Source organism: Trachurus trachurus, assembly GCF_905171665.1.
Source record: "Trachurus trachurus genome assembly, chromosome: 16".
Classification (NCBI taxonomy): Eukaryota; Metazoa; Chordata; class Actinopteri; order Carangiformes; family Carangidae; genus Trachurus; species Trachurus trachurus.
This window is the reverse complement of record NC_139902.1, coordinates 27,673,163-27,700,431: the sequence shown is the minus strand read 5'-3', so window position 1 is coordinate 27,700,431 and position 27,269 is coordinate 27,673,163. Positions and strand designations below refer to the sequence as shown.

The 27,269-nt window shown below is 41.5% G+C and overlaps 1 protein-coding gene across 2 annotated transcripts; it reads right to left on the bottom strand.

Moving 5' to 3' along the window:
- Positions 1 to 239: 239 nt before the first annotated feature.
- On the bottom strand, positions 240 to 26,976 carry adcy3a (adenylate cyclase 3a; the record flags this gene model as incomplete). 2 transcript variants are annotated; one of them, XM_083989924.1, is made up of 20 exons in its annotated part: positions 240 to 808; positions 1,863 to 1,987; positions 2,622 to 2,748; positions 2,839 to 2,952; positions 3,033 to 3,179; positions 3,814 to 3,972; positions 4,090 to 4,171; positions 5,424 to 5,716; positions 6,939 to 7,055; positions 8,531 to 8,618; positions 8,776 to 8,937; positions 9,680 to 9,822; positions 10,174 to 10,293; positions 11,016 to 11,181; positions 12,131 to 12,289; positions 13,333 to 13,460; positions 14,877 to 14,988; positions 17,248 to 17,378; positions 22,231 to 22,380; positions 26,302 to 26,976. In XM_083989924.1, 20 exons carry the CDS (start codon positions 26,974 to 26,976, stop codon positions 629 to 631), a joined length of 3,378 nt encoding a protein of 1,125 aa, XP_083846050.1. In that variant the 3' UTR covers positions 240 to 628. The 2 variants fall into 2 exon arrangements, with proteins under 2 accessions (XP_083846050.1, XP_083846051.1); XM_083989925.1 differs by having other exon boundaries at positions 11,019 to 11,181.
- Between the last annotated feature and the right edge of the window lie 293 nt (positions 26,977 to 27,269).

Sequence of the window (27,269 nt, the reverse complement as noted above, 5' to 3'; positions counted from 1 at the left end):
TTTAGGTGAAGATGCTGTAATGCTTTTCATTTTCTATGTTGGATTTAGCGTGGACCCCAGGAAGAATAGTCTTCATCTCAATGAAGTCTAATTGGGGATCCAAAATAAACAATAAACACAGTCTAATTATTGCTGTGTGTTAGACAAATATCAGACATGTGACGTGCTATATACGTAGCACTTTGATGCTACATATACAGTATAGCACGTCACATGTCTGCTGTTTGTCTTGTGTTACATTTTTCTAATGTTTCTGTCATTTAGTCTGTTTGGTGTTATATTGTGTTATATTTTGTAATGTTTTTTAAAGTGTTCTGGACGCAAGAAAAGATGAGATTCTGACAATAAAAACTACTCATACATATTTTTCTTTTCAATTAATTTAAATTAAAATGATTCTGGTTTTGAATTCGTGGTTCAACCTGAACGTGACATTCAGACTCTCCTGGCTCTCATCTCTTTCCATCGACATTGTCACAGCTGTGTGTGTGTGTGTAGTGTAGTGTGAACTGTAAACATTGTGTGAAGCTCAGGCCAGGTTCAGTCCTCCCCACCCTGCAGTGATCACACCGGTGGGCAGTATGTGTGTGTGTGTGTGTGTGTGTGTGTGTGTGTGTGGGCGTGGCCTCTAGCTGTCCACCACCTGGTGAGGCAGAGTGACGGAGGAGCCGTTGATGAAGGAGCCCTGTTTGTCTCTGCCCTTCAGGAAGTAGGTGAGCAGCTCCCCCTTCCCCTTCACAAAGATGGGCCCCCGCCTCACGAAGCGGAAGCCGTACTCCTTCAGGATGTTGTAGCAGTCCTCCACCACCTGGGACACACACACACACACACAAACACACACACACACGTATACGTTTAACGACCCGACACACATCCTCCATCCAGAATTTGATGCGCTGCCCTCAGCTCGACGGCTCAGAGTACTGAAAAGCAGACTGAACAGGTATAGGAACTAATTTATTCCAGCTGTTATTAAAGGGATACTTAAACATTTTGGCAAATTGGCCCATTTCCATAATCCCTATAGTCATAGCAAATAGGTTTGTTACCTTTAATTGTCGGTGCAAGCTATTTTTAGAACGGTGGAGCAGAGTCGCGAGCTGCTCAGAGCTACGCTACGGAGGCTCATGGAATTTCTTGGTTTCCCTCATCAAACTCATCAAATACACAATCCAACAACTCCACAACGCTCTGGTGGACAAGTTGTGACCTGCACATTCACCACGCTATGAGATAATAATGTAACGTTACCAGAGTTGTTTTAGAGGTAAATGCAGAGACTGCTTGCTGAAAACTGCCCCAGACGGGAACATGCATCAGCGGATACCTCGAAAATGGCTCAGTTTTGTAACGTTCTGTTATTATCTCATAGCGTGGTGAATGTGAAGGTCACAACTTGTCCACCAGAGCGTTTTGGAGCTGTTGGATTGTGTATTTGATGAGTTTGATGAGGGAAACCAAGAAATCCCATTAGCCTCCGTAGCGTAGCTCTGAGCAGCTCACGGCTCTGCTCCGCCGTTCCAAAAATAGCTTGCACCAACAATTAAAGGTCACGAACCTACTGCTAAGACTATAGGGATTATGGCAATGGGCAAATTTGCCAAAATGTTGAACTATCCCTTTAAGAACTGTGGGTTTCTTACTATTTTATATGTATTGTATGGAAGCACTGTGTATGTACAGTACGTTACAGTAATGTATATATTGTGTAATGTTTACTGTGCTGTGTAATGCAGTGGCTTGGAGCCCAACACACATTTCTCTACTGGACAATAAAGTACCATCCAATCCAATTTCAACTTCAGCATTGCGACAGCAGTATAAATAGTGTGAGTGATCCCAGTAGACACAATTTACTGTACCTGGATGTTTCCCATCACCCCTGTGGACTCCATGCGACTCGCCACATTCACAGTGTTGCCCCAGATGTCGTAGTGAGGTTTACGGGCACCGATCACTCCGGCTAAGACTCCGCCCTTATTCAGACCTGAAGGAACAGTGGACACAGGAGACAGGTGGGTTGTCGTCAATTTAGGCCATGGGCGTAAATCCCCCCAAAAATCTAACCCAGCCAATATTCCCCCCTAAATAATCATACAATCGCAGTGAATATAAATATTTACAAGCTGGTATGCAGAAGTCGTTTTTACTGATTGCAACCGAAAGTAATATTTTTGTATTTAAAAAAACGATTCAAATAAACTTAAACATTTGTTGTGAATCACAATTTATGACCTGAATATTTCAAACATCTCCCCTGGGGGATTACTGTAATAATTGGTCCTATGTTAATGCTTCAAATATTTAGTAATGTAATTCTATTTTGAATGTATTTGATTTTACACATTCATAGTGTTGGGAAATTAATCGTTACTACCTTGATTATTTCTCTGATAGTAATCGTACCAACAAAATTTGTAATCGTGACATCACTAATTAAGAATAATGGTGGGAAATGACTGAATTAGCCTTTTACCTTTTACTATTCTGCAATGAATATGGGAATGCCAAAAGCCTTTTATCAAAGTGAATGATTTTGCACTCTTCGCCTGAACTAAGATACATGCCGACTTGTTTTACTTAAAAAAAAAATCCTTATAAGGGCAGAGATCTTAACGTACCGATTCGCAGCATGAAGTTGTTGAACGACTGGTAGTTGATGTTCATGAGCGTGACCTTCATGGCCAGAGCAAAGTCCGCCAGGTCCGCCAGGTGCTGCCAGCGCTCCCTGTCCGACTGCTCCTCCTTCTGTCAGGCGCAGACCAATCAGAGAGCAGAGAGGTCAGAGGTCAGAGACTGCTGCATCGTTACATCACAGCGGTCGGTTAGTTAACTCACCTTCATGCAGGTGTAGCCGTTGCTGACGTCGGGGGTGACGCCCGACGCGGCCATGTAGGTGCTGCCGATGGTCTTGATTTTGGTGATGCAGCGGAACTGAGGCTCATCCAGCAGCTGGTGATGCGGACACAGGTCAAAGGTCAAGAACATGAGGTCAAACGCTTTAACATACACACACACAGAGCAGCACTTACACTGTCGAAGTCAGAGATGATCTCGTTGAGGAAGCGCAGACACTCGATGCCTCCGTTGTTGATGCTCTCCTCTGTGTAGAAGTCGGAGAAGTTCGGGATCGAGGCGAACATGACGCCGATCTCGTCGTAGGACTGACTGTACAGCTCCTGGATCAGGTTACAGGGTCAGAACAGAGCTCGATCAGGCTTAGTAAAGAGGACCCAGGAGTCAACTGACTTCAACTTAGTCCTTTCTTTTATTTGACTTTTGTCAATTTTGTTGAATCATAAGCAGGTTGATAACCTCAAAGAGGGAATAAGCAGAAGTCAATTAATCAATTAACCATCACCACAGTGAAAAAATAAACAGCATGTAATGCACAACCCAACATTATGTTTTATGTTAAACTGGGTCTAGTGAACATGTATAAACGTACCTTGTTATTGTGCATTCGATACTAAGCTATTCAAATAATACACAGGTTTATAAATCTATGTTTTTATTTTAAACATGTGCAAAGTACAGTGCAGCCATTTATATTATTTTATTTTATCGTTTTGAAGCTTTGGTGTTTCATTGCTACAGTTGTTTTGGCGATTGCATTTGATTGTTATTTTTTTGTTACTACATCTGTTTAATCTGTTCCTTGGAAAAGAGATCTCAATTTGTGACCCCTGCAGTACCTCAGCCGGCCCACTAGAGGGCGCGGACACCCTGGTGAAGACTTCTGTCTTAGAGAACACAGCTGCAGATGAACACACACACATACACACACACACACACACACACACTGGATCTCACCTCGTCCCTCTTCTTGGAGCCCAGGAAGTGCCGCGCCACGTGCTCCGGCAGCATGTTGGTGACCAGCGCTTCGTTCCAGCGCCTCATCTCATAAACCTTCTCCTTCTGCTCATGGACCTCGATCTTCCACAGGAACAGGGTGCGAGCGAGCTTCTCCACCTTCACACAGTGGGACCGGACCATCAGTGTTAGTGTCAGTGTGTGTGTGTGTGTGTGTGTGTGTGTGTGTGTGAACAGCACAAGCATGAATGATCCCTAATGAACACATGAACTTACGTGTCTGGAGAAGTAGTAGAAGCTGACCATCATAATGAAGATCATGATGGTCATGATGAACTTGGAGGGAACGAGGTACGACCTGCAGAGAGACACAGTGTGTGAGACCTGGTGCAGGAGCCTTTTGGGATTAAGTGGCCAAGCGCGCGGGGATATTTAAAAGCAATCGGGACATACATGAAATACATACATACACCCTGTACTAGACAAGTGAAGCCTGTCATCTGAGTGCTACTGTGCACTAGTAGCACAACTCCGACACACACAGAGCACAGCAACAACTTAAATAAACAGTGCTGCTGGATCACAGTCTCATCTACTCCAAAAGTGTCTTGTAAAAAATGTAAAAAAAGAAAGAAAAAAAGATAAACACATCGGATTAAACAGAGTGTGATGAAAAATTTTCACATAAGCTATAATCAATAGAGAAAATTCATAATAACATGATAACAGGTCAAAAAAGACAACAAAACTGGAATTGAAAAATATGAGATAAAAGTAGGCCTATGTAAAATATATGAGATTAAAAAGTCATAATTATGGGACAGAAAGTCAAATTCATTTTATTGAAATGTATTCAATGGCATTTCCCAAATGTGGCTTGTGGCTCTGGGTGACGGCAGACTTCACCAGCTGGTGCATTGTGGGATTTATACTTGGCCAAATACTGTACCGCTCCGATGCGGTCTTACCGTACGTGTGGGTAAAGTGCAAATCAAGTGCGCTGCACTTTTTAGGGCTGGGCCGATACGCTTTTGTGCCGATTCGATTCTCTAACGATTTTTGGGTCCCGATTCGATTTAAATTGCGATTCTGATTAAACAAGTATTGCGATTTTATATTTCAATTATTGTGATTTTCTTTCCTTAAACAAGAGTAGGTTGAACCAAACACTTGACAATACATCATAAGTCATATTTACAAAAAAAGAATACACACATCACATCAGTTTGTCTGTTGTGTTTGTTTGTTCACATAGATATCTGTGAACAAACGAACACAACAGGTCGGTTTGACTTTGTTGAGTTTAATGGCACAGAATACATGATCGTACAATAAAGATTGGTCGTCCCAAAAAAAAAAAAAAAAAAAAAAAAATCAAAATTTAAAAAACAAAATCGCCAGAAAAAAATCGCAATTAATATGAAAATCGATTTTTTGGCCCAGCCCTAGAACTTTTGGTCGTTGGAGAAATGGGACACACTTAAGCACACAAACGCACACGCCAAGTGCACAAGCGTATAAGTGTGATCGAGTGTGCATATTGGGACAGGCCCCAGGTGTGTGTGTGTGTGTGTGTGTGTGTCTCGCCCCCGTGCTTCCTCCTGCCTCACCTGTAGTCCTGGAAACGGGCCATGTCGTAGCGGTCGAAGATGTCCCTCCAGCTGTAGATGTTCACGATGCCGGTCGCCACGGTGATGAGCAGCATCAGCGTGAGCTTCACCATGTGGCTGACCTGCACCAGCATGGTGGTCGCCATCAGGGCCAACACGGCGATGTAGCTGTAATATTTGGGGTTGCCCAGGCAACCGTCGGGGCTGGGCCGAGTGGAGGAGGAAGAGGAAGAGGAAGAGGAAGGAGCCACAGTGGTGCTGCCCGAGTCCGAGACCCGAGGGAGACAACTCAGCTGCAGGAGGAGAGACACAAGTCATCATTAGGATCATTTCTAAAACTGGACTCTGATGAGTTCCTGTCCACGGTCACGTTAAAGGTCCAGTCTGTAAAATGGAGGGAAACCGTGACATCTAGCGTTCAGATTCTAGTTTGCAGCGCTCACTCGCACTTACTGTACCCCTCACCAAACAAATTTTATTTTATAGCGATTATACACTTGTACAAATATATTCAAGGGTAGTATATTCAGATTTTGCCAATAAACCTTGACATTTATTACACACTGAACCTTTAAAGGGATATTCCAGCGTAAGTTTAACCCATGGTCTAACGCACCATGAGACAGAGTAGAACATGCCCTCAAGAGATCAAGTTTGCCGACCGCAAACTTCTCTAGTTGTGGCGACTTCAGCACAGATAGCCAGACAGCAAAACACTGCTGTCTATGGAGCCAAGAGCCAACCGCCATCAAAAAAGCCACTCGTAGCCACAAATGATGCTCAGAACAGCACCAAACTTCGTCAACAGTACAAATACGGTCCCAGCACATTAATACGAAGCATCAAGCACATGCTGGCTTTGCCTGGTTTCTATTGAAAAGAGACAAAAAACAAACAACAAACATCTCACCGATTCTCCTCTTGGCTACAAAGACAGGAGTATTTTGCTATCGTGCGGTCTGTGCTAAAGTCGCTACAACTGCACACTATCATCAGCGCACAGAGAAGCTGGATCAGTGGAAGACTGCTTCTTCCCAGAAGCAAAACAAATAGACTCGAAGACTCTTTTGTCCCTAGAGCTGTCAAGCTCTACAACTCTGCACTGGGGGGAAGGCATCTATCTATCTATCTATCTATCTATCTATCTATCTATCTATCTATCTATCTATCTATCTATCTATCTATCTATCTATCTATCTATCTATCTATCTATCTATCAATCTATCCATCCATCAATCTATCCATCCATCCATCCATCCATCCATCCATCCATCCATCCATCCATCCATCCATCCATCCATCCATCCATCCATCCATCCATCCATCCATCCATCCATCCATCCATCCATCCATCCATCCATCCATCCATCCATCCATCCATCCATCCATCCATCCATCCATCCATCCATCTACTAGAGAAGTTTGCGGTCGGTGAACTTGATCTCTGGAGGGGCTGCTGTACTTCTACACCATGGGTTAAACTAACACCTTGAAGAGAGCTTGAAGACAGCTCACCATGTCTATGATGTCGGCCATGGTGAGGATGAAGATGGCCGCCATGGCCCAGGTGTTCCTGGCCCAGCGGGTGTGGTCGATCCAGGTGGAGAAGGACACCAGCTTCTTGGGAAAGACCTGACACACACACACACACAAACACACAAGTCCAGATTTATTCATTTGATTGATTACTATTCACACGAATCGTCCATCTGCTTTTTAACGTCATCATCTATTTATTTTTCTATTTATCTATTTATTGGTGAACACATTAGTCTTTACAAGGATTTGTTTATATAAAGTGATCGTTCATTCATTTACAACACAATCACATTCTTTAAAGATTTTCATTATTGGTCAGTTACAGGTGTTAGTGTGTGTGTGTGTGTGTGTGTGTGTGTGTGTGTGTGTGTGTGTTAATGGAAACGTCAGCGCAGCAGCCTGGTGGTGACACTGTGATATCTGACGTGATTATCGAGTGTGCATCTTTCTCAGAGCATGTGACTGAGTGAGTGTGACAGCGGCGGTCGATAGCGTCCTGCTCGCTGCTGCGTCAATACATCTGACTTTCCATGACGAGGTGGAATCAACAGAACCGCTGCAAGCCAAACACACACACACACACACACACACACACACACACACACACACACTGAACAGCAATCACAAAGACAACACCTCCTCTATCAGAGTTCACTAAAGTCTTCAAGGCCAGACCTGGTTCATACGATTTGCTTGACCTTTCTTATATTACATTTTGTTCTTCTTAATGTTTATCGTTATGAGAATAAACCTGATAAACCACATCTCAACTCCAGCTCCAGTTTGAACACACACTCGCTGATATTGATCCTCTCTGAACACAAAATGTCCCAAAACATTTCCTAAATGTTTCTCTGGCAGCTCTTTCATGAGACTTTTCCACATTAAAGTGTCTAAAAACACCTCTGTTGTTGTTCCATCGGCTCTCAAAACTGGAAAAATCAGTGAATTTAATCATAGTAACCGTAAATGTCATTGACATGAAAATCCTCTACATGTGTTTGCATAGTGTATGTCCGACAGAAGTGTAAAAACTTTATTTTATCTTGTTTTAAGCCAAATCTGTCTTTTCTTTGGCTTTTCACACTACGTATGATTTTATCTGTACAGATATTTTATCTGGGGTGGTCACTCTATTTATTTATTATGTTTTATTGTGTCTTTTATCATTAGTATTTTGTCTTTTTATTATGTTTTATGGTTTTTATTTTACTGTACAGCACTTTGGAAACCTTTGTGTTTATTTAAAATTGTGCTTTATAAATAAAATGGATTGGATTTAAACATTTTAAATGCATTTATTGACTGTATCTGTTTGATTTCCTGAGCTACTGACACTTAGAAGGTGATAGTTATAGTGGAAAGAACAACAACTCCCATAATCCCTTGCTATTTCATGACATCTTTTGTTATTATTTTATTAGATAAGTTACATATTTTGCATTAAGAGTCCCAGTCTCTGGTGGGAATTCATATTTCCTGGTGCCCCTAAAGGAAACCAACCAGACCCTCAATGACCCAGCTGTCAGATGTAAAAAAATAAATAAATAAAAAGTGCTGTGACTCACTCTGGGGAAGATGGCAGCCAGAGAGCAGATGGTGAGGACGAGGAGCAGGACTTCTCCCACTGCAAAGGTGATGTAGTTTGCAATCAGCCTGTTTCCACAGCAAAGAAAAAAACAAACAAATACACAGATGGTGAGAGCAGAGCAGCAAACATCTGTCAACAAGTCCTCCAACATCTGTGTGTCATGATGAACATGAGGATACACAGAAGTGTGAGGGTTCGGTTCTGGTGTCGTTGTGGACTCACCAGGGGTCGATCAGCGCCTCCATGAGCGCGGTGAAGAGCAGGACCACACAGGAGCAGCAGAAGGCCGCTCCGCTCTGCTTCTCCTTCTCCACAGAGTAACGAGTCTCCAGGTCCGGGTCCACAAACCTCAGGGAGAGTTTGTTGGTGTGTTTCCCCTTCAATCTGATGACACGAGGAAAAAACCTTCAGCTGTTAGAGAGGAAAACAATACTAGACTTCATCTGCATCTACAGCTCAGATAGTAAGTACCTGGCATGCAGTGGTGTGTTAAAGGGATAGTTCAACATTTTGGCAAATTGGCCCATTGCCATAATCCCTATAGTTTTAGGAGTAGGTTTGTTACTTTTAATTGTCGATGCAAGCTATTTTTTTGCACATTCACCACAATATGAGATAATAATGTAATAATGTAATGTTACCAAACAGAGTTGTTTTCGAGGTAAATTCATGCAAAACCGCTGATGCGCGTTCCCGTCGGGGCAGATTTCAGCAAACAGTCTCTGTATTTACCTCTAAAACAACTCTGTCTGGTAACGTTCTGTTATTATCTCATAGCGTGGTGAATGTGCAGGTCACAACTTGTCCACCAGAGCGTTTTGGAGTTGTTGGATTGTGTATTTGATGAGTTTGATGAGGGGAAACCAAGAAATCCCATTGGCCTCCGTAGCGTAGCTCTGAGCAGCTCACGGCTCTGCTCCGCCGTTCTAAAAATAGCTTGAACCACCAGTTAAAGGTAACAAACCTACTGCTATGACTATAGGGATTATGGCAATGGGCCAATTTGCCAAAATGTTGAACTATCCCTTTAATGACACTGCTATAAACCTAGACTACCACAGGAACTCCATGACTACATGTCACTGAGTTGACCCAGTTAGTGTCCGGTCTGGCCATCGTCACTTACGCCTGCACCGTCTCTCTCTCCAGCAGAGCCTCGTTCAGCAGTTTGTTGAGCTCCTGCTCGTTCTCCTGAGCGTCGATCACCCGCTCAGCCAGGTCGCGCAGCCGCAGTCGTCTCCGCGGGTTCGGGAAGGACGGATTCACCACCTGGAGAGAAATAAACAAACAATAAAGAAACAGCTCTCATGATGGAGGAGACCCGCGTCCAACATCTCTCTGTTTTGTAAACCTATCTATTCACCAATCAGTGTCTCAGGATCTATCTATCTATCTATCTATCTATCTATCTATCTATCTATCTATCTATCTATCTATCTATCTATCTATCTATCTATCTATCTATCTATCTATCTATCTATCTATCTATCTATCTATCTATCTATCTATCTATCCATCCATCTATCTATCTATCTATCTATCTATCTATCTATCTATCTATCTATCTATCTATCTATCTATCTATCTATCTATCTATCTATCTATCTATCCATCGGTTACCCTGGTGTCCAGCTCCTCCGGCTCCTCCGGGGTGGTGCAGGCCGTGTTGGCGCTGCCGTTGCACTCGGTGGTGTTGATCAGCAGGGGAGAGTTTCCATTGGACGACGTCACAGACAGCTTCTGATGACAAGTCAGGGAACAGGAAGTTAGATAGCTGAGGCGAGCCCCACGAATCTTGGAGACTGCATCATACGAATATTCGATTACCAGGAGGAACAATGTTAAAGGGAAGTTACATTTAGTATGGGACGATTTATTTTTATATATTAAGGGCTTGTTACATTAAGTATACCGGTATGTTGAAACACATTGCGACTGATATAATCACAGTCAATACAATGGTACAGAGGTGTGTTGTCCTTTAAGTTTGCCTTTTTGTGTTTTGTGTTTAGTTTTTGTTGTCTTTTGTAAGTTATTTGTATTATTTGATGGAAAATAAATACTTTAATGACAAAAAAAGAAAAAAGGTTTTTAATAAAGTGAAACTTTTTTTTTTCCATCTGGTGTTCTTTGTTTTTATGGCTCTTTTTTTTAACGTCTTGTATGTATGTAAAGGTAGTGTTCCCCTTGGTTTCAGACAAATAAAGTTCCTATTCTATTCTATTCTATTCTATTCTATTCTATTCTATTCTATGACAGGTGTGTGACAGCTGTGTGAATTACTTTTTTTTCATCTGGTGGTCTTTTTTTTAACGTCTTGTGTGTATGTAAAGGTGGTGTTGAGCCCTGTCAAAGACAAATTTAAGTCAAATACCCTTGGTTTCAGACAAATAAAGTTTCTATTCTATTCTATTCTATTCTATTCTATTCTATGACAGGTGTGTGACAGGTGTGTGACTTACTACCCCGTTGATGCCGTTCTTGCCCACGGGTCCTTTGGGGACGACCACCAGGTAGGTGTCGATGCCCCTCTCCCTCAGGTAGTCACAGCGGTCGCCCCCGTTGCCCGGCTCCACGTCGAACTCTCCGTGAAGACACTCCATGGTGCTCTGAGAGATGTGGACACGACTGCGTCCACAGCAGAAGGTCACATCAGGTTATTGATCGATCAGACAGGTCATTGATCCATCTACGGATCTTACAGTCGTCATAACATACGATGCGGCATGCTCTCATCAATTAACCTAAACATTTCCCTGCATGAATCCTCTGTGTCTTCAGGATGAAACTGCATAACTTTATATATATATATTTATATTTGGTAACACTTTATAATAAGTACACACATTAATAAATATTGAATTCTTCATTTATAACGCATGAATACTCAGTATGTCGTTTATAAACACAGTTAGTGCTTAACTGTGGTTATAAACTACATACTAATGAGTATTCATGTGTTAAAAATGATGAATTCAGTATTTCATGCTGAACTAATGCTTAACGTACTTATTATAAAGTGTTACCATATATTTCATATATTGATAAGCAATATTGACAATAATCATTAGAGGAAAATATGATAAAAAGGACAAGGGGTAGGATCATATAAGTTTTCTTTACTTCTTCCTACTTGCTATCGAACATGTTTAGACTACTGATGAATATAACTTAATAAGAATTTTAGTTGTTTTCTGTTACCATTTGCTTTGTTTTTGTATTTTATTTTTTGCTTTGTCTTGTGTCAGTTTCTTTTTATACTACCTTACATGTTCGAAATAAATAAATAAATAAATAAATAGGTAACACTTTATAATAAGAACACGCTGTTAAGCATTTAGTTAAGCATGAAATACTGAATTCATCATTTATTACACATGAATACTCATTAGTATGTAGTTTATAACCACAGTTAAAAATGTTTTACTCATCACTGATAAGCACTAACTGTATTATAAACTACATACTAATGAGTATCCATGTGTTGGAAATGAAGAAATTCAGTATTGCTTAACTAATGCTTAATAGTGTTAACAATAAATAAATTAAAACCCCCGGCTGGGGTCTGGGGTCTTACCCTGGGATTCCTCCAGCCTCCATCTTGTTGGCCACGGTGACGTCGGTGGACCAGACGTCGTACTGCCAGCGTTTCTGGCCCAGCACCCCTCCCAGCACGGTGCCGCTGTGGACCCCCACCCTCATGTCCACATCGGTCTGGGTTTTCTCTCTCACGTACCTGAGGTGGTTTCACAGAGAGAAACGCTTTAAAGGGATAGTTCCAACATTTTGGCAAATTGGCCCATTGCCATAATCCCTTTAGTCTTAGCAGTAGGAAATCATGTGTTTTTGGGTGTGTGTATGTGTGTGTAACTATGTATATATATGAAGGTGTGTCTCCACTTCTGTTGGTAAAGGGCAGGTCGTCTGAAAAGTCGCAAGCACAGATGTGGTGATATCATTACAGCATTTTAATGATATATCCAATAGGAGAACTTCTGGTGTGCAGACTTTGCTATTTTTGATCTTTTGTACCCGTTTTTTTGTCCAGCACCCAGCAGTCAGTTTTTCGGGTTGTGTATGTTGTCTCCACATTAAAGGGATAGTTCAACATCTTGGCAAATTGGTCCATTGCCATAATCCCTATAGTCACAGCAGTAGGTTCGTTACCTTTAATAGTCGGTGCAAGCTGTTTTTAGAACAGCGGAGCAGAGCTACGCTACGAAGGCTAATGGGATTTCTTGGTTTCCCTCATCAATCTCATCAAATACAGAATCCAACAACTCCAAAACGCTCTGGTGGACAAGTTGTGACCTGCACATTCACCACGCTATTGGAAACCAAGAAATCCCATGAGCCTCCGTAGCGTAGCTCTGAGCAGCTCACGGCTCTGCACCGCCGTTCTAAAAATAGCTTGCACCGACAATTAAAGGTAATGAACCTACTTCTAAAACTATAGGGATTATGGCAATGGGTCAATTTGCCAAAATGTTGAACTATCCCTTTAAGAACAAAAAAAGACCAGGTCCTAGTTGAGTTTGTCCCTCACCCCCTCACCCCTCTCCCCCTCTCCCTTCCTCTCCGGTCTAATCAAAGCGTTGCATCAGCACCAGTGTGAGCTCCATGACCTCTCACTGTCAGCTGCTGCTCACTTCACTTTACTTCATAGCCGAGTCGATACGAGTCCATCAGAGCATCGATTATCTCTAACACGCTGCTGCATCACAGACCACAGAGACCACAGACCCCGGTTCTGGTCCCGGTTCTGGTCCCGGTACTTACGAGATGGCCTCCACCATGGCCAGGCCCATCATGATGGAGCAGGCAGCGTGGTCCTCCCTGTAGTCCGGCAGCCCGCAGATGCAGTAGTAGCAGTCTCCCAGGATCTTGATCCTCAGCTGGTGATATTTCTGACGGGAGGACAAAGTTCAGTCAGAGACACGACGAGACCAGACGGAGAGAAAGAGACACCACCGATCAACCACTGGATATATCTGGAAATACTGTTTTACATGTTGTAAAACATGTAAAACAGCAACATGTTGTTGTGTTGTGTTGTGCTGTTGTGTGCTTTACTGAGTTTCTATGTTATGTTATCAGACCCAGAGATACATTATTGATCCCAAAGGAAATTCAAGTTATGTAAGTTGTGTTATGCTATGTTATGTTATGTTATGTTATGTTACATTCTATTAGGTAACACTTTATTTGACGCCTATCTCTATAATGCATTATAACCATACTTAGTTATAATGTATAATATAGTTATAAACACTCATAAATTATCATAATGTTTTATAACAATAAGACATATATATATATATATATATATATATATATATATATATATATATATATATATATATATATATATATATATATATATATATATATATATATATATATATATATATATATGTTTTTTGTATTTATGATAATAGTTATGCACGTTTATAAGCCAATTATAAGACATTATAACTATATTTATAAATAAAGTTTTTACCTTATATGATCACATTACTCTGGCTAATACATACCCTAATAATATGTATAATATGTATTCTCATAGTGTCTTCCACTATTTCAGAAACATAGTCTTAGAAGAAGTAAAAAAAAAAAAAACTGTTAAACAACAGGATAATAACTCAATGTAGACAAACAATGTGGTTATAGGATCATAAATACATGAAAAACTGCAAAGAGCAGAAAAACAAAGTGTGTTGCATCTCTACATTGAAATAAAGCAGGAGTTTTTGTTTTAAGAGCTGATGAAACCACATTGGTTGTAATAATTATTCTGCTTTAATCTGTTTAATTTGGAAAGACAACGCCTCCTGCTTTCACTACATTCACATTCCTGTTACGTCTGTAAAAGCCCAGATTTCGTGACCTTTGACCTCTACTGTCACTAGTGCTCCGTCATATACACTGATCTGACATGAGTGTGAATTACTGTTAAACTCATGTTGGGCTGACACACACACACACACACATGTTCCTGTGTCATCGTGCTCCCCACAGTCTGGTGGTTATAAAACATTCACTCAGCGTGAATAACAATCAGTTAATCAGAATATCTGATCAGGATCAAACATGAATATGTCCGGACGTTCTACAGTCGTTCATGGAAATTAGATGAGAATAAGATAATATTCTTTTTTATGTAACTGTGACATCGTCTAATTGTTTAAAACAGACAGAAACCACTCAGATCGAAGCGTCTCCACACTTTGATCATGTTCCTTTGCGACGTCATGTTAAATTCATGTTCGTGTCTCGTATGTAACTGAACGGTGGCGGTGGTGAGGTAACAGAGTGAAACTCACTGCGGCCAGTTTGTCGAAGCGAGCGAACAGCTCGTTGAGCAGTTTGACCAACTCCTGAGCGCTGCAGGACGACGACAGCTGGGTGAAGCCAACGATGTCTGCAAACAGGATACTAACACACACACAGACACACACACACACACACACACACACAGAGCATCAGTACAGTCTTGTAACTGCTTATAAAGCACTAAATGGTCTTATACCTTAATTTATCAAAGCACTGCTTGCACCATATGAGCAAACAGGAAACCTTATGTTGTATGTTTCTATTCGCTGTATGCATATGTGTTACTATTTCAATGACATATGTGCTTTAATGTAGTATTATTTTAGGGACGTATCATGTAATATGCATACAGTAAGTAATAATATAAGTATAATACAGTAAGAGAGCAATAAGGATAATCAACAGGGCTGATTATCGAGACTCAACAAACAATTTTTTCATAAACCTACAGACCTTAAAATTTAATGATCTTGTGGACTATAAAACTGTATGTATGTACTATATGTATAAAGTAAATAATAATATGCTTCCAGATGGTGTCCAGAGGATGTTTCAGACTCGAACCTGTAAATATGAACTAAGAGGGACTTATGTGTACAGTATACAAAAGCAAAGGTACGAACAAATTTGAAACAAAGATATATATCAATTAAAGGAGTCAATCAATGGAATAATCTAGAATTAGAAATCAAACTGTGTAACACACTTAACAGATTGAAAAGCTTATTTAAAAATATTATTAATAAATATAAAACTGAATTATAAATACTAGTGTGCTCATGTAGAATATGCAGGTTTTTTGTTCTGTCAAAAATTTTTAAATGAGTGAACAGAAAATGTTAATTTAAGAAGGGTAGGCAAAATAAGCTGATGCAAGTTCATTGTTTTTCTTTGTTTTGTTTTGTATCTATACTTTTATATTTATCTATTGTACTTGTTTTTACAAGACCAAAATAAACACACTAAACTAAACTAAACTAAACTAAACTAAACTAAACTAAACTAAACTAAACTAAACAGTATGTAATGTTGTTTTGTTACATGTTTGCAGCCCAGGGACTGCAGTTGAAAACCAGCTACATGTACTTAGCAAATACTCTTGCATTCACAGAAAAGTTGATTAATATGCACTGCTGTCCCTGTGAAAATGAACAAATAAAAATAAAAGGTAAAAGTAAAAGAGCTCCAGTCTTATTGTAGTTGCAGGTGAAGCTTCATTCGGTTACCATGCTGCAAAAAAAAAGAAAAGAAAAACGCCCTTCCCAGAAACGTCGGAAACGCCCAAACACTCTATTAAAAGCAGATTTAACAGGTTTATCTTTTTAATGGGGCTCAGCACTGGTTTGTCTTGTTCCTATAATCCACATTAATTATCTACACCTTCTCTGTGGAACCATTACACATCATAATCCTCCTGTTCATTCATGTATGTTTTATTATTTACAAGTATTCCTGTTGTGAAGCACACACCGAGTTGCTTTTTTCTGCATGAGATGTGCTCTATAAATAAATCTTCCTCTTCTTTTAAGTAAACGGACACACACACGCATAGTGTTGTGTTGTGCTGTTGTGTGCTATACTGTGAGTTTCTATGTTATGTTATCAGACTCAGATATACATTATTGATCCCAAAAGAAATCCAAGTTATGTTACCGTATGTTACATTCTATTAGGTAACACTTTATTTGACGCCTATCTCTATAACACATTATATCCATACTTAGTTATAATGTATAATATAGTTATAAACACTCAGAAATGATCATAATGCTTTATAACAATAAGAAATTATAACACATTATAGAGAACTCTATTATAATACTTAGCCCTATATATATATACTAAGCCATTATAAAATGCTCTATGATGCTCTTTATTGTTATAAAGCCTTATGATAATTTATGAGTGTTTATAATAATAGTTATGCACGTTTATAAGCCAATTATAACACATAATAACTATATTTATAAGTAAAGTGTTTACCTTATATGATGTTACATCACATTACTCTGGCTAATATATACCCTAATAATATGTATAATATGTATTCTCATAGTGTCTTCCACTATAGAGTCCACTTCCACTAGAGCTCCAGCCTTATTGTAGTTGCAGGTGAAGCTTCATTCAGTTACCATGCTCCAGAAAAAGAAAAGAAAAGAAAAAGTGCAACGCCCTCTGCTTGAGATGTGCTCTATAAATAAATCTTCCTCTTCTTTTAAGTAAACGGACACACACACGCACACTTGAAAAAAAAGAAAAAAAGAGCAGCTAATTATCATTAACCACGGCGGCGCTGAGTAAACAGGCTGCAGACCGGTTGTGGCAGCAAAACGGGCGAGAGAGACGGAGGCGGCGGATCACCTGACGTTCTCGTGTCTGTACATGTACATGGTGTTGAACTGCTGCATCTCCTTCTGACTCGGCTCCTTCTTCATGTCCTGCAGCATCTCGTCAGCGATGTGCTTCGGGAGGATGGAGAGCAGCAGACGCTCCTGTGGAGACCACACAAACACACACACAGAAAGACACACACAAACACACACACACAACTTTAGTAATGGTGGTTGGTTGCGTGTGAAAAGCACAGTGTCTTTCATTAACAGCTATAGTATCAGACTGTGACTAATCTGTGTTAAGGCCTGAAGTGTCAGATGAGTCAAATGTTCCCCAAGAAAAAAAGTTACATTGATACTTTTGTTACGTAAGTGTGTTATATATATACACAATATGTGCCCTTGTACCAATTAGCAATGTATAGAGATATTGTGTTTATTGTTGCACGTCGTCTCTCTCATCTGATGTAACTTCTCTGCTACAAAAAAAAAAGAAGTTATTTCATTTGTTGTTTGCATATCATCTATCACATGACACACAGGTTATAAATCATGTGTTTTTGGGTGTGTGTATGTGTGTGTAACTGTGTATATATTATGAAGGTGTGTCTCCACTTTTGTTGGTAAAGGGCAGGTCGTTTGAAAAGTCGCACGCACATACTGTATGTGGTGATATGTCATTAAAGCATTTTAATGATATATCCAATAGGAGAACTTTCTGGTGTGCAGACTTTTCTATTTTTGATTGTCCAGCATGCAGCAGTCAATTTTTGGGTTGTGTGTGTTCCACATTAAAGGGATAGTTCAACATTTTGGCAAATTGGCCCATTACCATAATAATGTTACCTTTAATTGTTGGTGCAATGCTATGGAGGCTCATGGGATTTCTTGGTTTCCCTCATCAAACTCATCAAATACACAATCCAACAACTCCAAAACGCTCTCATGGACAAGTTGTGACCTGCACATTCACCACGCTATGAGATAATAACAGAACGTTACGAGACAGAGTTGTTTTAGAGGGAAATTCATGCAAAACCGCTGATGCGCGTTCCCGTCAGGGACAGTTTTTCAGCAAGCAGCCTCTGCATTTACCTCTTTTGAGTTTGATGAAGGAAACATCATTAGCAGGTCTGCAGCTCCTCACCCGGAGCTACAGCTGCTACACGATTGGCTGTAAGTACATAGGTATAAGTGTGCTAATAAATTGCTCCATGAGTGTATTGATGAGTCCATATAGTCTGGGCATTGTTGGTCGTCCTCCTGGGGTCGATTGTTTATTGTTTATTGAGGATAAGATTTGGGAATGAGGTGAAGGACAGATATCACTGTCTCCACTGACATCTATCTATCTAGTACTCACAGATTATTGCACTAGATGAAATATAGTCGTAGCTGCTCGTAGGTCTGAGAAGAGTTTAACAACAGCTCTGCCTCTGAGCACTCAACACATTTCAATAACAATAAATCAATGAAAATGAACAGAGGCAGCGTGCTTCATTATTCTATATATTACAAGGTATGAAGTGTGTATTTAACTAGGATCTGTCTATGTGAGTTTAGATGAATTATCCTCAGGTACAGGTGAGCTGAGCTGCTGAATTCAGGAACTACACTTCTGTTCCTGTTGTAAACAATCCTCCGGTCTGTTTTTTTTTTTTTTAAACTCGTGATCATCAAGTTTTGGTTGATTTTGCAGAACATGATAACATGACACCATAAACGCTCCTTGGCTCTAGACCAGTGGAGAACGGGTGCTGCCCTGCTGGGACCGGTTCTCCTGCATCATGGCCTTGAGGTTTTGGGACCAGCTCCAAATAAAACTGCCTCGGTGGAAAAGGGTTATATTATACACACCTTTACACACACCTTTTTAAATGAGCTTTTAATATATAATTTCTATGTGTGTTTTATACTGTTTTATTGCTGTTTTTTAGTTGGATTTCCACCCTGACTTTGCTCTATTTTATGATTTTTAAAGTGTAAAGTGTCTTTGAGCATCTGTAAAAGCACTTACAAATGAAATTTATCATCATTATTATTATTATAATAGACAAGCTGGTTCAGGCTCTGATGAAGTTCAAGTGCAGGAGGGGATTATGATAACTCCCATCTGGTCTGAGACGGACAGAGGAGGAAGAGGAGGAGAATCAGAGGCAGCAGCTCCACAGGTAGTAAACCTGTTCACCTCTGTATGTAGCCAGGCTATATATATATATTTTTTTTACCTGTTGCGCATGACAAACAGAGATGGCAACACAGGAAATGACGCTGCTTCCTGGTCACATGACCCAGAAAAAAAAAAAAAACAGCTGCTGAGACTAAAAACACAGAAACAATTTAGTCTCGAGTCAATACTTTTTTTTTTTTACAACAGCATGAAGGAGGTGAGAGCAGCCGTCCGTGTTTACAGGAGCTGAACACACACACACACACACACACACACACACACACACACACACACACACACACACACACACACACACACACACACACACACACACACACACACACACACACAGCTGAGTGTTAGTGTGGCAGCTTCAATACTCTTATCAAAAAACCTGACAGAGAGAGAGAGAGAGGGAGAGAGGCAACAAAACGGCCGAGCGGGTCGACTCTGTGATTACAGCTGACACCGTCTCAGGAGGGCCGGTTGCCACGGTAACCGGCAGCCACCACCGGATGCTCCTTGATTGGTTGGTTGACGGCCCCCTCGTCTCTCTCGGCAGCTCGTCCTCGTCGTCGTCGTGGCTTCTCCATTAGTATTCTGGGAGTTTCTTCCACTTGTGTTTTTTTTTTAAATCTATTTATTTATTTATTTTTCATCAGAGCTCTTGTTGTCTCTGTCTATCTCTTTTCTCTTCTCTCTCTTTTCTCTCTCTCTCTCTCTGTTTCCTCTGGTCTTTTTGCTTGCTCTCTCGCTCTCTCCGTGGTGTAAACCATCTGTTCCATAAATAGTAGTGACGGAGAAAAAACCCAGAGGCCGCAGATGTGAGAGGAGAGAGAGAGAGCTGACTGCTGACACAGTACCAGCTCTCTCTCTCTCTCTCTCACACACACACACACACACACACACACACACACACACACACACACACACACACACACACACACACACACACACACACACACACGATCACTTCACAGAATCAGGATTATTTTAGAAGAAGTAACCTACATTTAAATAAGTCCGAGTGAAGTTACCATGGAAACGGGTCATCCAGACCAGCCAGACTTGGTCGGTCGTGGTCATGTTTGGGTTTTTTTTTCTTTCTTTGTCTAATGCCATCAACCACCACTACTACCACTAATACTAATACTACTGCTGCTACATGCATGAGCTTAATTAACATTTAACACAAAAGTAGCTACAGCTGAGCCTGATGGGAAGTCTCATGATCGCCATGGTAACATGTAACGTGTTGCCAACTGGGACCGTGACAGTTTTTTTTTTTTGTCCAAGATGTCAGCACCCTCCATCCATCCACCCAGCAGCCGTCTGCTGTCGACCTCATGGAGGTGTGACAACCTCTGGAGAGCATGAACATCTGGATAACATCCTATTATTATTACTAATCTTCTCCATGCTGCCAAGTTTAAAGGAATAGTTCACCAAAAAATGAAATTCAGTCATTGTTGACTCACCCACATGCTGATGAATACTATGGAGTAGTTTTTTATTCCTCAAAGTGCATCTGGAGACCCGGGAGGCCGGTTCCTAGTCCAACCAAAACTTTATATGAGAGTCAATAGGGCCCGACACAAAAACGTCCATAAAACTACACAAAAACCATTTAATATTCCTCCACACTGCTCGTCCGCTGCAATCAATCCAAGTGTCCTGAAGGGAGATAGTCCAGAGTTTACTCTAACCAACATCATTTTTACAGCCTAAACAGTCCTGTAAGAATGTCTTATATGACGTTGTTTCCAGTAAACTCTGGACTATCTCCCTTCAGGACACTTGGATTGCAGTGGACGAGCAGTGTGGAGGAATATTAAATGGGTTTTGTGTAGTTTTATGGACGTTTTTGTGTCGGACGCTATTGACTCTCATATAAAGTTTTCGTTGGACTACGAACCCCCCTCCCGGGTCTCTAGATGCACTTTGAGGAATAAAAAACTACTCCGGAGTATTCATCAGCATGAGGGTGAGTCAATAATGACTGAATTTCATTTTTTGGTGAACTATTCCTTTGACTCACAATAAAATAAAATAAAAACGTCATGAAACAAACTGGATTTGAAGTCGTGCCTGTGGGAGAACAAACTGTAACTTTCAACCTCTGTCCAGATGTTAGCTCAGCCTCCCACCATCCATCATTAACAACAACAACTGAAACACACTGTTCAATCATTACTTCTATTGCACTGTTGGATTTCGAGGCCAGTCAGACTGACTCTAATTGATCTTCATTTGAACAATCTGATATTGATCCATAAACCCTGACACTGATCTGTGAGCAGATGTGACTGCGTTTGCAGATCTGAGGACAGATGCGTGACTGGATTTCAGAAACTCTAAACTCTATGAAGATAAATACCATTACTGAAGGGAAATTTACATGCTATTATTTTATTTTACTCCTTATAACCTACACTGGGTTTGTTCACTGATCAGTGTCGGGGCAGTTTTTCAGCAATCAGTCTCTGAATTTCCCTCTAAAACAACTCTGTCTGATAACGTTCTGTTATTATCTCATAGCGTGGTGAATGTGCAGGTCACAACTTGTCCACCAGAGCGTTTTGGAGTTGTTGGATTGTGTATTTGATGAGTTTGATGAGGGAAACCAAGAAATCCCATAATGAGCCTCCGTAGCGTAGCTCTGAGCAGCTCACGGCTCTGCTCCGCCGTTCTAAAAATAGCTTGCACCCACAAATAAAGGTAACAAACCTACTACTATGACTGTAGGGATTATGGCAATGGGCCACTTTGCCAAAATGTTGAACTATCCCTTTAAAGAGGTTCAACTACAGCTGTGAGGAACAAGGTTTGATCTGCTCTGACCTGTTGCTGGCTCTGCTCCTCCAGGTTGAGTTTGACCTCCAGTGACTGCCGCGCCTCGAGGAAGGCCTTCCGATGCTTCCTGTCGGCCATGTAGTACGACATCACGCCCACGGTGATCGCACACACGTAGATCACAATGTTGGCCAGAAGCTGCAGGTGAAAAGACAAGAGAAATACATCATTATTAGAAACTAAAGTATTATTATATTTCATTTGAGTTTCCATCCTGCTGTTTGATGGAGCTCCAGTTTCTCCCATCAGACTTTACTCTGCTCAACACACAGACACACATTATTCCTTTCATTCAGGGTGTTTCTGTAACAGGTCGTTTGAATGCAGCTGAAACATTAGAACAAGCGTTGGACCAGTATCTTAGAAAACTGAACATAATGATCTCTCTGTATCTGATCAGGAAATGACTAAAAATCAATTTACATACTTTTCCCACACTGATCTGGAACCAGAAAACCCTTTGAACCAGCAGTGCAGCTCTATTTATCAACTCCTCCATCAGAGGAAATGCCAGAGAGGTCAAAGCTCGTGATGAGCTTGTTGAAAGACTGTGCTGTGAAAGTTGAGTTGATGAACCTCAGTCTAAAACCACATCCATCCCATAAACATCCTGTTACACTGTGATTATCTGATCCTATTAGTTCTCAGACCTCAGAAACTAGTACGGATACTGAAGAAAAAAACATCTGATGAGACATTAAACATCTGGACGGTTATTTATTCTAACTTCAGAGACAGTGACAGTGTCTGACGACAGGTGTTTAAAGGGATAGTTCAATATTTTGACAGATTCTCCTATCGCCATAATCACTATAGTCTTAGCAGTAGGTTTGTTACCTTTAATTGTCGGTGCAAGCTATTTTTAGAACGGCGGAGCAGAGCCGTGAGCTGCTCAGAGCTACGCTACGGAGGCTAATGGGATTTCTTGGTTTCCCTCATCAAACTCATCAAATACACAATCCAACAACTCCAAAATGCTGTGGTGGACAAGTTGTGACCTGCACATTCACCACGCTATGAGATAATAACAGAACGTTACCAGACAGTTGTTTTAGAGGTAAATTCATGTAAAACCACTGATGTGCGTTCCCATCGGGGGCAGTTTTTCATCAAGCAGTCTCTGCATTTGCCTCTAAAGCAACTCTGTCTGGTAACGTTCTGTTATTATCTCATAGCGTGGTGAATGTGCAGGTCACAACTTGTCCACCAGAGCGTTTTGGAGTTGTTGGATTGTGTATTTGATGAGTTTGATGAGGGACAGGGGACCTGCACCGTTCACCTCCATTGTGTTCACTGAGCAGCTCATGTCTCTGCCCTGCGGATCTCAAAACAACATGCACCGATAATTAAAGGTAATGAACCTACTGCTATGACTAGGTGGGAGGGATTAAGGTGAGAGGAGAATTTGCCAAAATGTTGAACTATCCCTTTAACTAAATATTGTGTTTTTATATCATATGAGAGTGAAATAATGAGTCACATTGATCAGTGACAGATTCATAAACGCAGATTCAGGATGTTCATACATCACAGACCTGCATGGGGGAACAACCATTCCTGTTTGGATAACGATCGTTAAACATTGGTGGATCTGCTTCCTGTTGCTTCGTTCCACTTCAGAGCTACAGACACAGTTTGAACAGCTCAGCGCTCGTACAACACCTTCAGCTGTGAGTGTGTGTGTGTGTGTGTGTTTGGTCCATTCAGCTGAATATGGTTCATTTGCTTAAGTACACACACACAGTGTTAGCGCAGGCAGGTAAAAGACTGAACACACTGTATCTGTTCATAGAAACTACAGCTTCATCAGTTTTCTGTTTCTTTGCACAGAGCTGGGTGATGCTGTTGATTACTGAATCAGATCATTCTTGATTATGATCATTATCTTCTATAGTTTGATTAATTGGCTGCAATCGGACGTTTTATCAACTTGAAGTATCGGCTCTGATCGTGTTTGATGTCTGTTCACCCTCCACCGGTCACACAGTCGATCCACAGCATCTTATTCAGATCAGGGAAACTCCACTGTGTCCCTGAGATGATTCATATTTAAACATTACTGCTGATGCCTGATAAATTAAATGCAAAATAAACCGCTTCTTATATCATGAAAGTGGAGTTTTCTGCAGACAATCTTTTCTACAGGAGACGGTGAGGGACAAAAAAAGGGTTATTGTGATTAAAATATGTTGCATCACTCACATACGTACCAACTACCGACTGTCTAATCTGCTTTTTTTTTAGGCGGGGATTCAGTCGATTAATCAGCTGTCGGCTTTTCCCTGCTCCAAACTATTGTTTATCATAACCCCCCCCTGCACAAATCCTTCAAGCTCATACTGCTACAAAATCCCAGTAGTCAAGAAGAAGACCTGCAAGAACTCACTCATCCACACTGCTATAAACATCTTAAACAAACAATGAATAACGAACATGAATAACTCTGATGCATTATACCACTTCACATACATTAAACTTATTTTTACGCTGGTTTTGCACTGCATCTCTTTTAGTCCGAGTGTTTATTATTGATTGTTTTATGTAGTTGAGCCATGCCAAAGAAAAATGTTCTGTGAGGACAAACAATAAAAAGTTTTCTTATTCTATTATATCTGCCTTTAAAAATCCACTATCCACTATCTGTCCACCTCCAGTGTCTTATCAATAAAAACTGTGGAGCTGCTTGTGATAGATCAGATGTGACATTTGGTTTTTTGCTATTAAACATATTCAGATTCTTTTTTTTTTCTTCAGCTAAAGCAGGGATGTCAAACATACGGCCCGTGGGCCAAAACCGGCCCGGTGTTAAAATCACATACTGTAGAAGCCAGAAGAGGCATAATATTGTTGAAATTGCCAGTGTTTTTCTCAACAAATTCCAGTTTAATCATAGCATGTTTTGTAAAACAGAGGGTTCATTTGCACTAAAATAAGGGGAATATTTAGAGTTCTTGTTATTTATAGGTTATTATGCTATTATTTTACTGGTCCGGACCACTTGAGATCAAATTGCACTGTATGTGGCCCCTGAACTAAAATTAGTTTAACTCCCCTGAGCTTAAAGCAGAAGTAAGCTGAATATTTGTGTTAATATAAGTCTTAAATAGTTATATCTTCCGACAGCAATCACTTATATAGAGTGTTTGGTCCAAAACACGGGTCTGTCTGTCACTCTGCTCTGCTGTAAGCCGAGGAGAAAACTTTCCTTGTATCCTACAACCTTTATCCAATGAGGAGAGAGAACGGCATAAAGGGGCAATCCTCTCTGTGTGTGCAGCCAAGGGATGCACGTGAATGTGGTGATGTAGGGACGAGGGCGGGGACTGCTATCTCCATCGGCTGACAGGAAGTTAGCCGAAACCACCGGATCGCTTACTTCTGCTTTAAAGCAGAAGTGAGTGATCCGGTCGTTTTCGCAAATGCTGCGTTCCAGGCAGGCTTTTGAAATCATAAATTACAGCTTCAAGTCACAACTTACGACTTTGTAGCGTTCCAGGCAACCCACTCGTGTTTTTCCGACCTGTTTTACCGGTGAAAGTCACTATAACGGCCACTCGTAACTTCCGACCCGTGAAATCGTACCAGTACGTCTTTTTGTACAGTCTATGTACCAGATCGAACTGGTATGACTTCACAGGTCGGAAAAAAACGAGTTTCCTTGAACGCACCATAACAGTCCTCGTCCCTACATCACCACATTCACGCGCATCCCTTGGCTGCACACACAGCCCTGCATGCCGTTCTCTCTCCTCATTGGATAAAAACTGTAGGATACGATAAATGTTTTCTCCTCGGCTCAGAGCAGAGCAGAGTGACTGACAGACCCGTGTTTCAGACCAAACACTCTATGTAAGTGATTGCTGTCGGAAGATATAACTATTTAAGACTTAGCCTATATTAACACAAATATATCACTCACTTCTGCTTTAAGTTTCCAGGGTGAAGAATAAACTGTGGATAAAGTTTGGTCAGATTGCTGATGAGATGGTCAAAAGCTACAAAAAGTAAAGTGAATGTGGTACTATACCCCTCTCCTCCCCCCGGACCCTCTTTCCTTACCTGTCTGCCCAGCGCGGCCCCCTGGATCTCCTCCTGCTGCTGCTGGGCGATGGTGACGCCCAGCACCAGCGTGTGGACGCCGCACGACACGGTGGTGATGAGCACGATGGGCGTGAGCCTCAGAGGCAGCGTGAGGAAGAAGGAGAAGCTGAAGAAGGCCTGCCAGCCCACCGTGTCGCTGGCCTGGTGGAAACGGGCGTAGTTCAGCCCCAGGTAGCAGAATATCTGCGCCGCTATCAGCACCCACAGCGCGTAGGGCACCACCCGGCGGGAGATGCGGTCCGGCAGCAGCCCGAAGCGGCACAGCAGGTAGAGCACGATGTCCGCGGCCAGTCCCACCGAGGCCACCAGCACGGACGCCAGTTTGTCGCCGGTGTAGACGACGGCGCACATGATGATGATGTAGCTGTCGAAGAGCGCGGCGAACACCACCAGCACCAGCAGCGTCTCGTGCCTCTGCCGTCGGAAGTAGGTCTGGTACAGGTTCTCCAGAGACTCGGGGGCGAAGGTGAGGCGCATGAACCTCGGCAGGCAGAGGCAGCAGCCCGAGCTCCGCACCGTCACCTCGTGCGTCCGGCCCACCGCCTGCCCGGGGTCCGAGGGCAGCGTCACCGAGCAGTCGGCAGAGTACTCCGCCGAGTACTCGGGCTCGGAGAAGGCTCGGTTCCTCGGCATGGTGGCGCTCCGGTTGTTCATGAACTGTTAAAGCGGTGTGTGTGTGTGTTAGGGCTGTTCGATTTTGCCCCAAAATAAAATCTCGCGATTTTCTTTCTCTCTGAAAAATCGATTTCCGATTACGATTTTTTTGTTAAATGACACAAACTATTTTGTGTGCTGTTTCTTGTGTCTTTTTAAATGGACCTACAGTAATGGACCGTGAGAGCTGTTAACTGTGTAGTGGAAAAGGGAAAAGGGTCTTTTTGGCAACGAAATCCTCATCACTGGTCTTAGCAAAATGCCGACATACT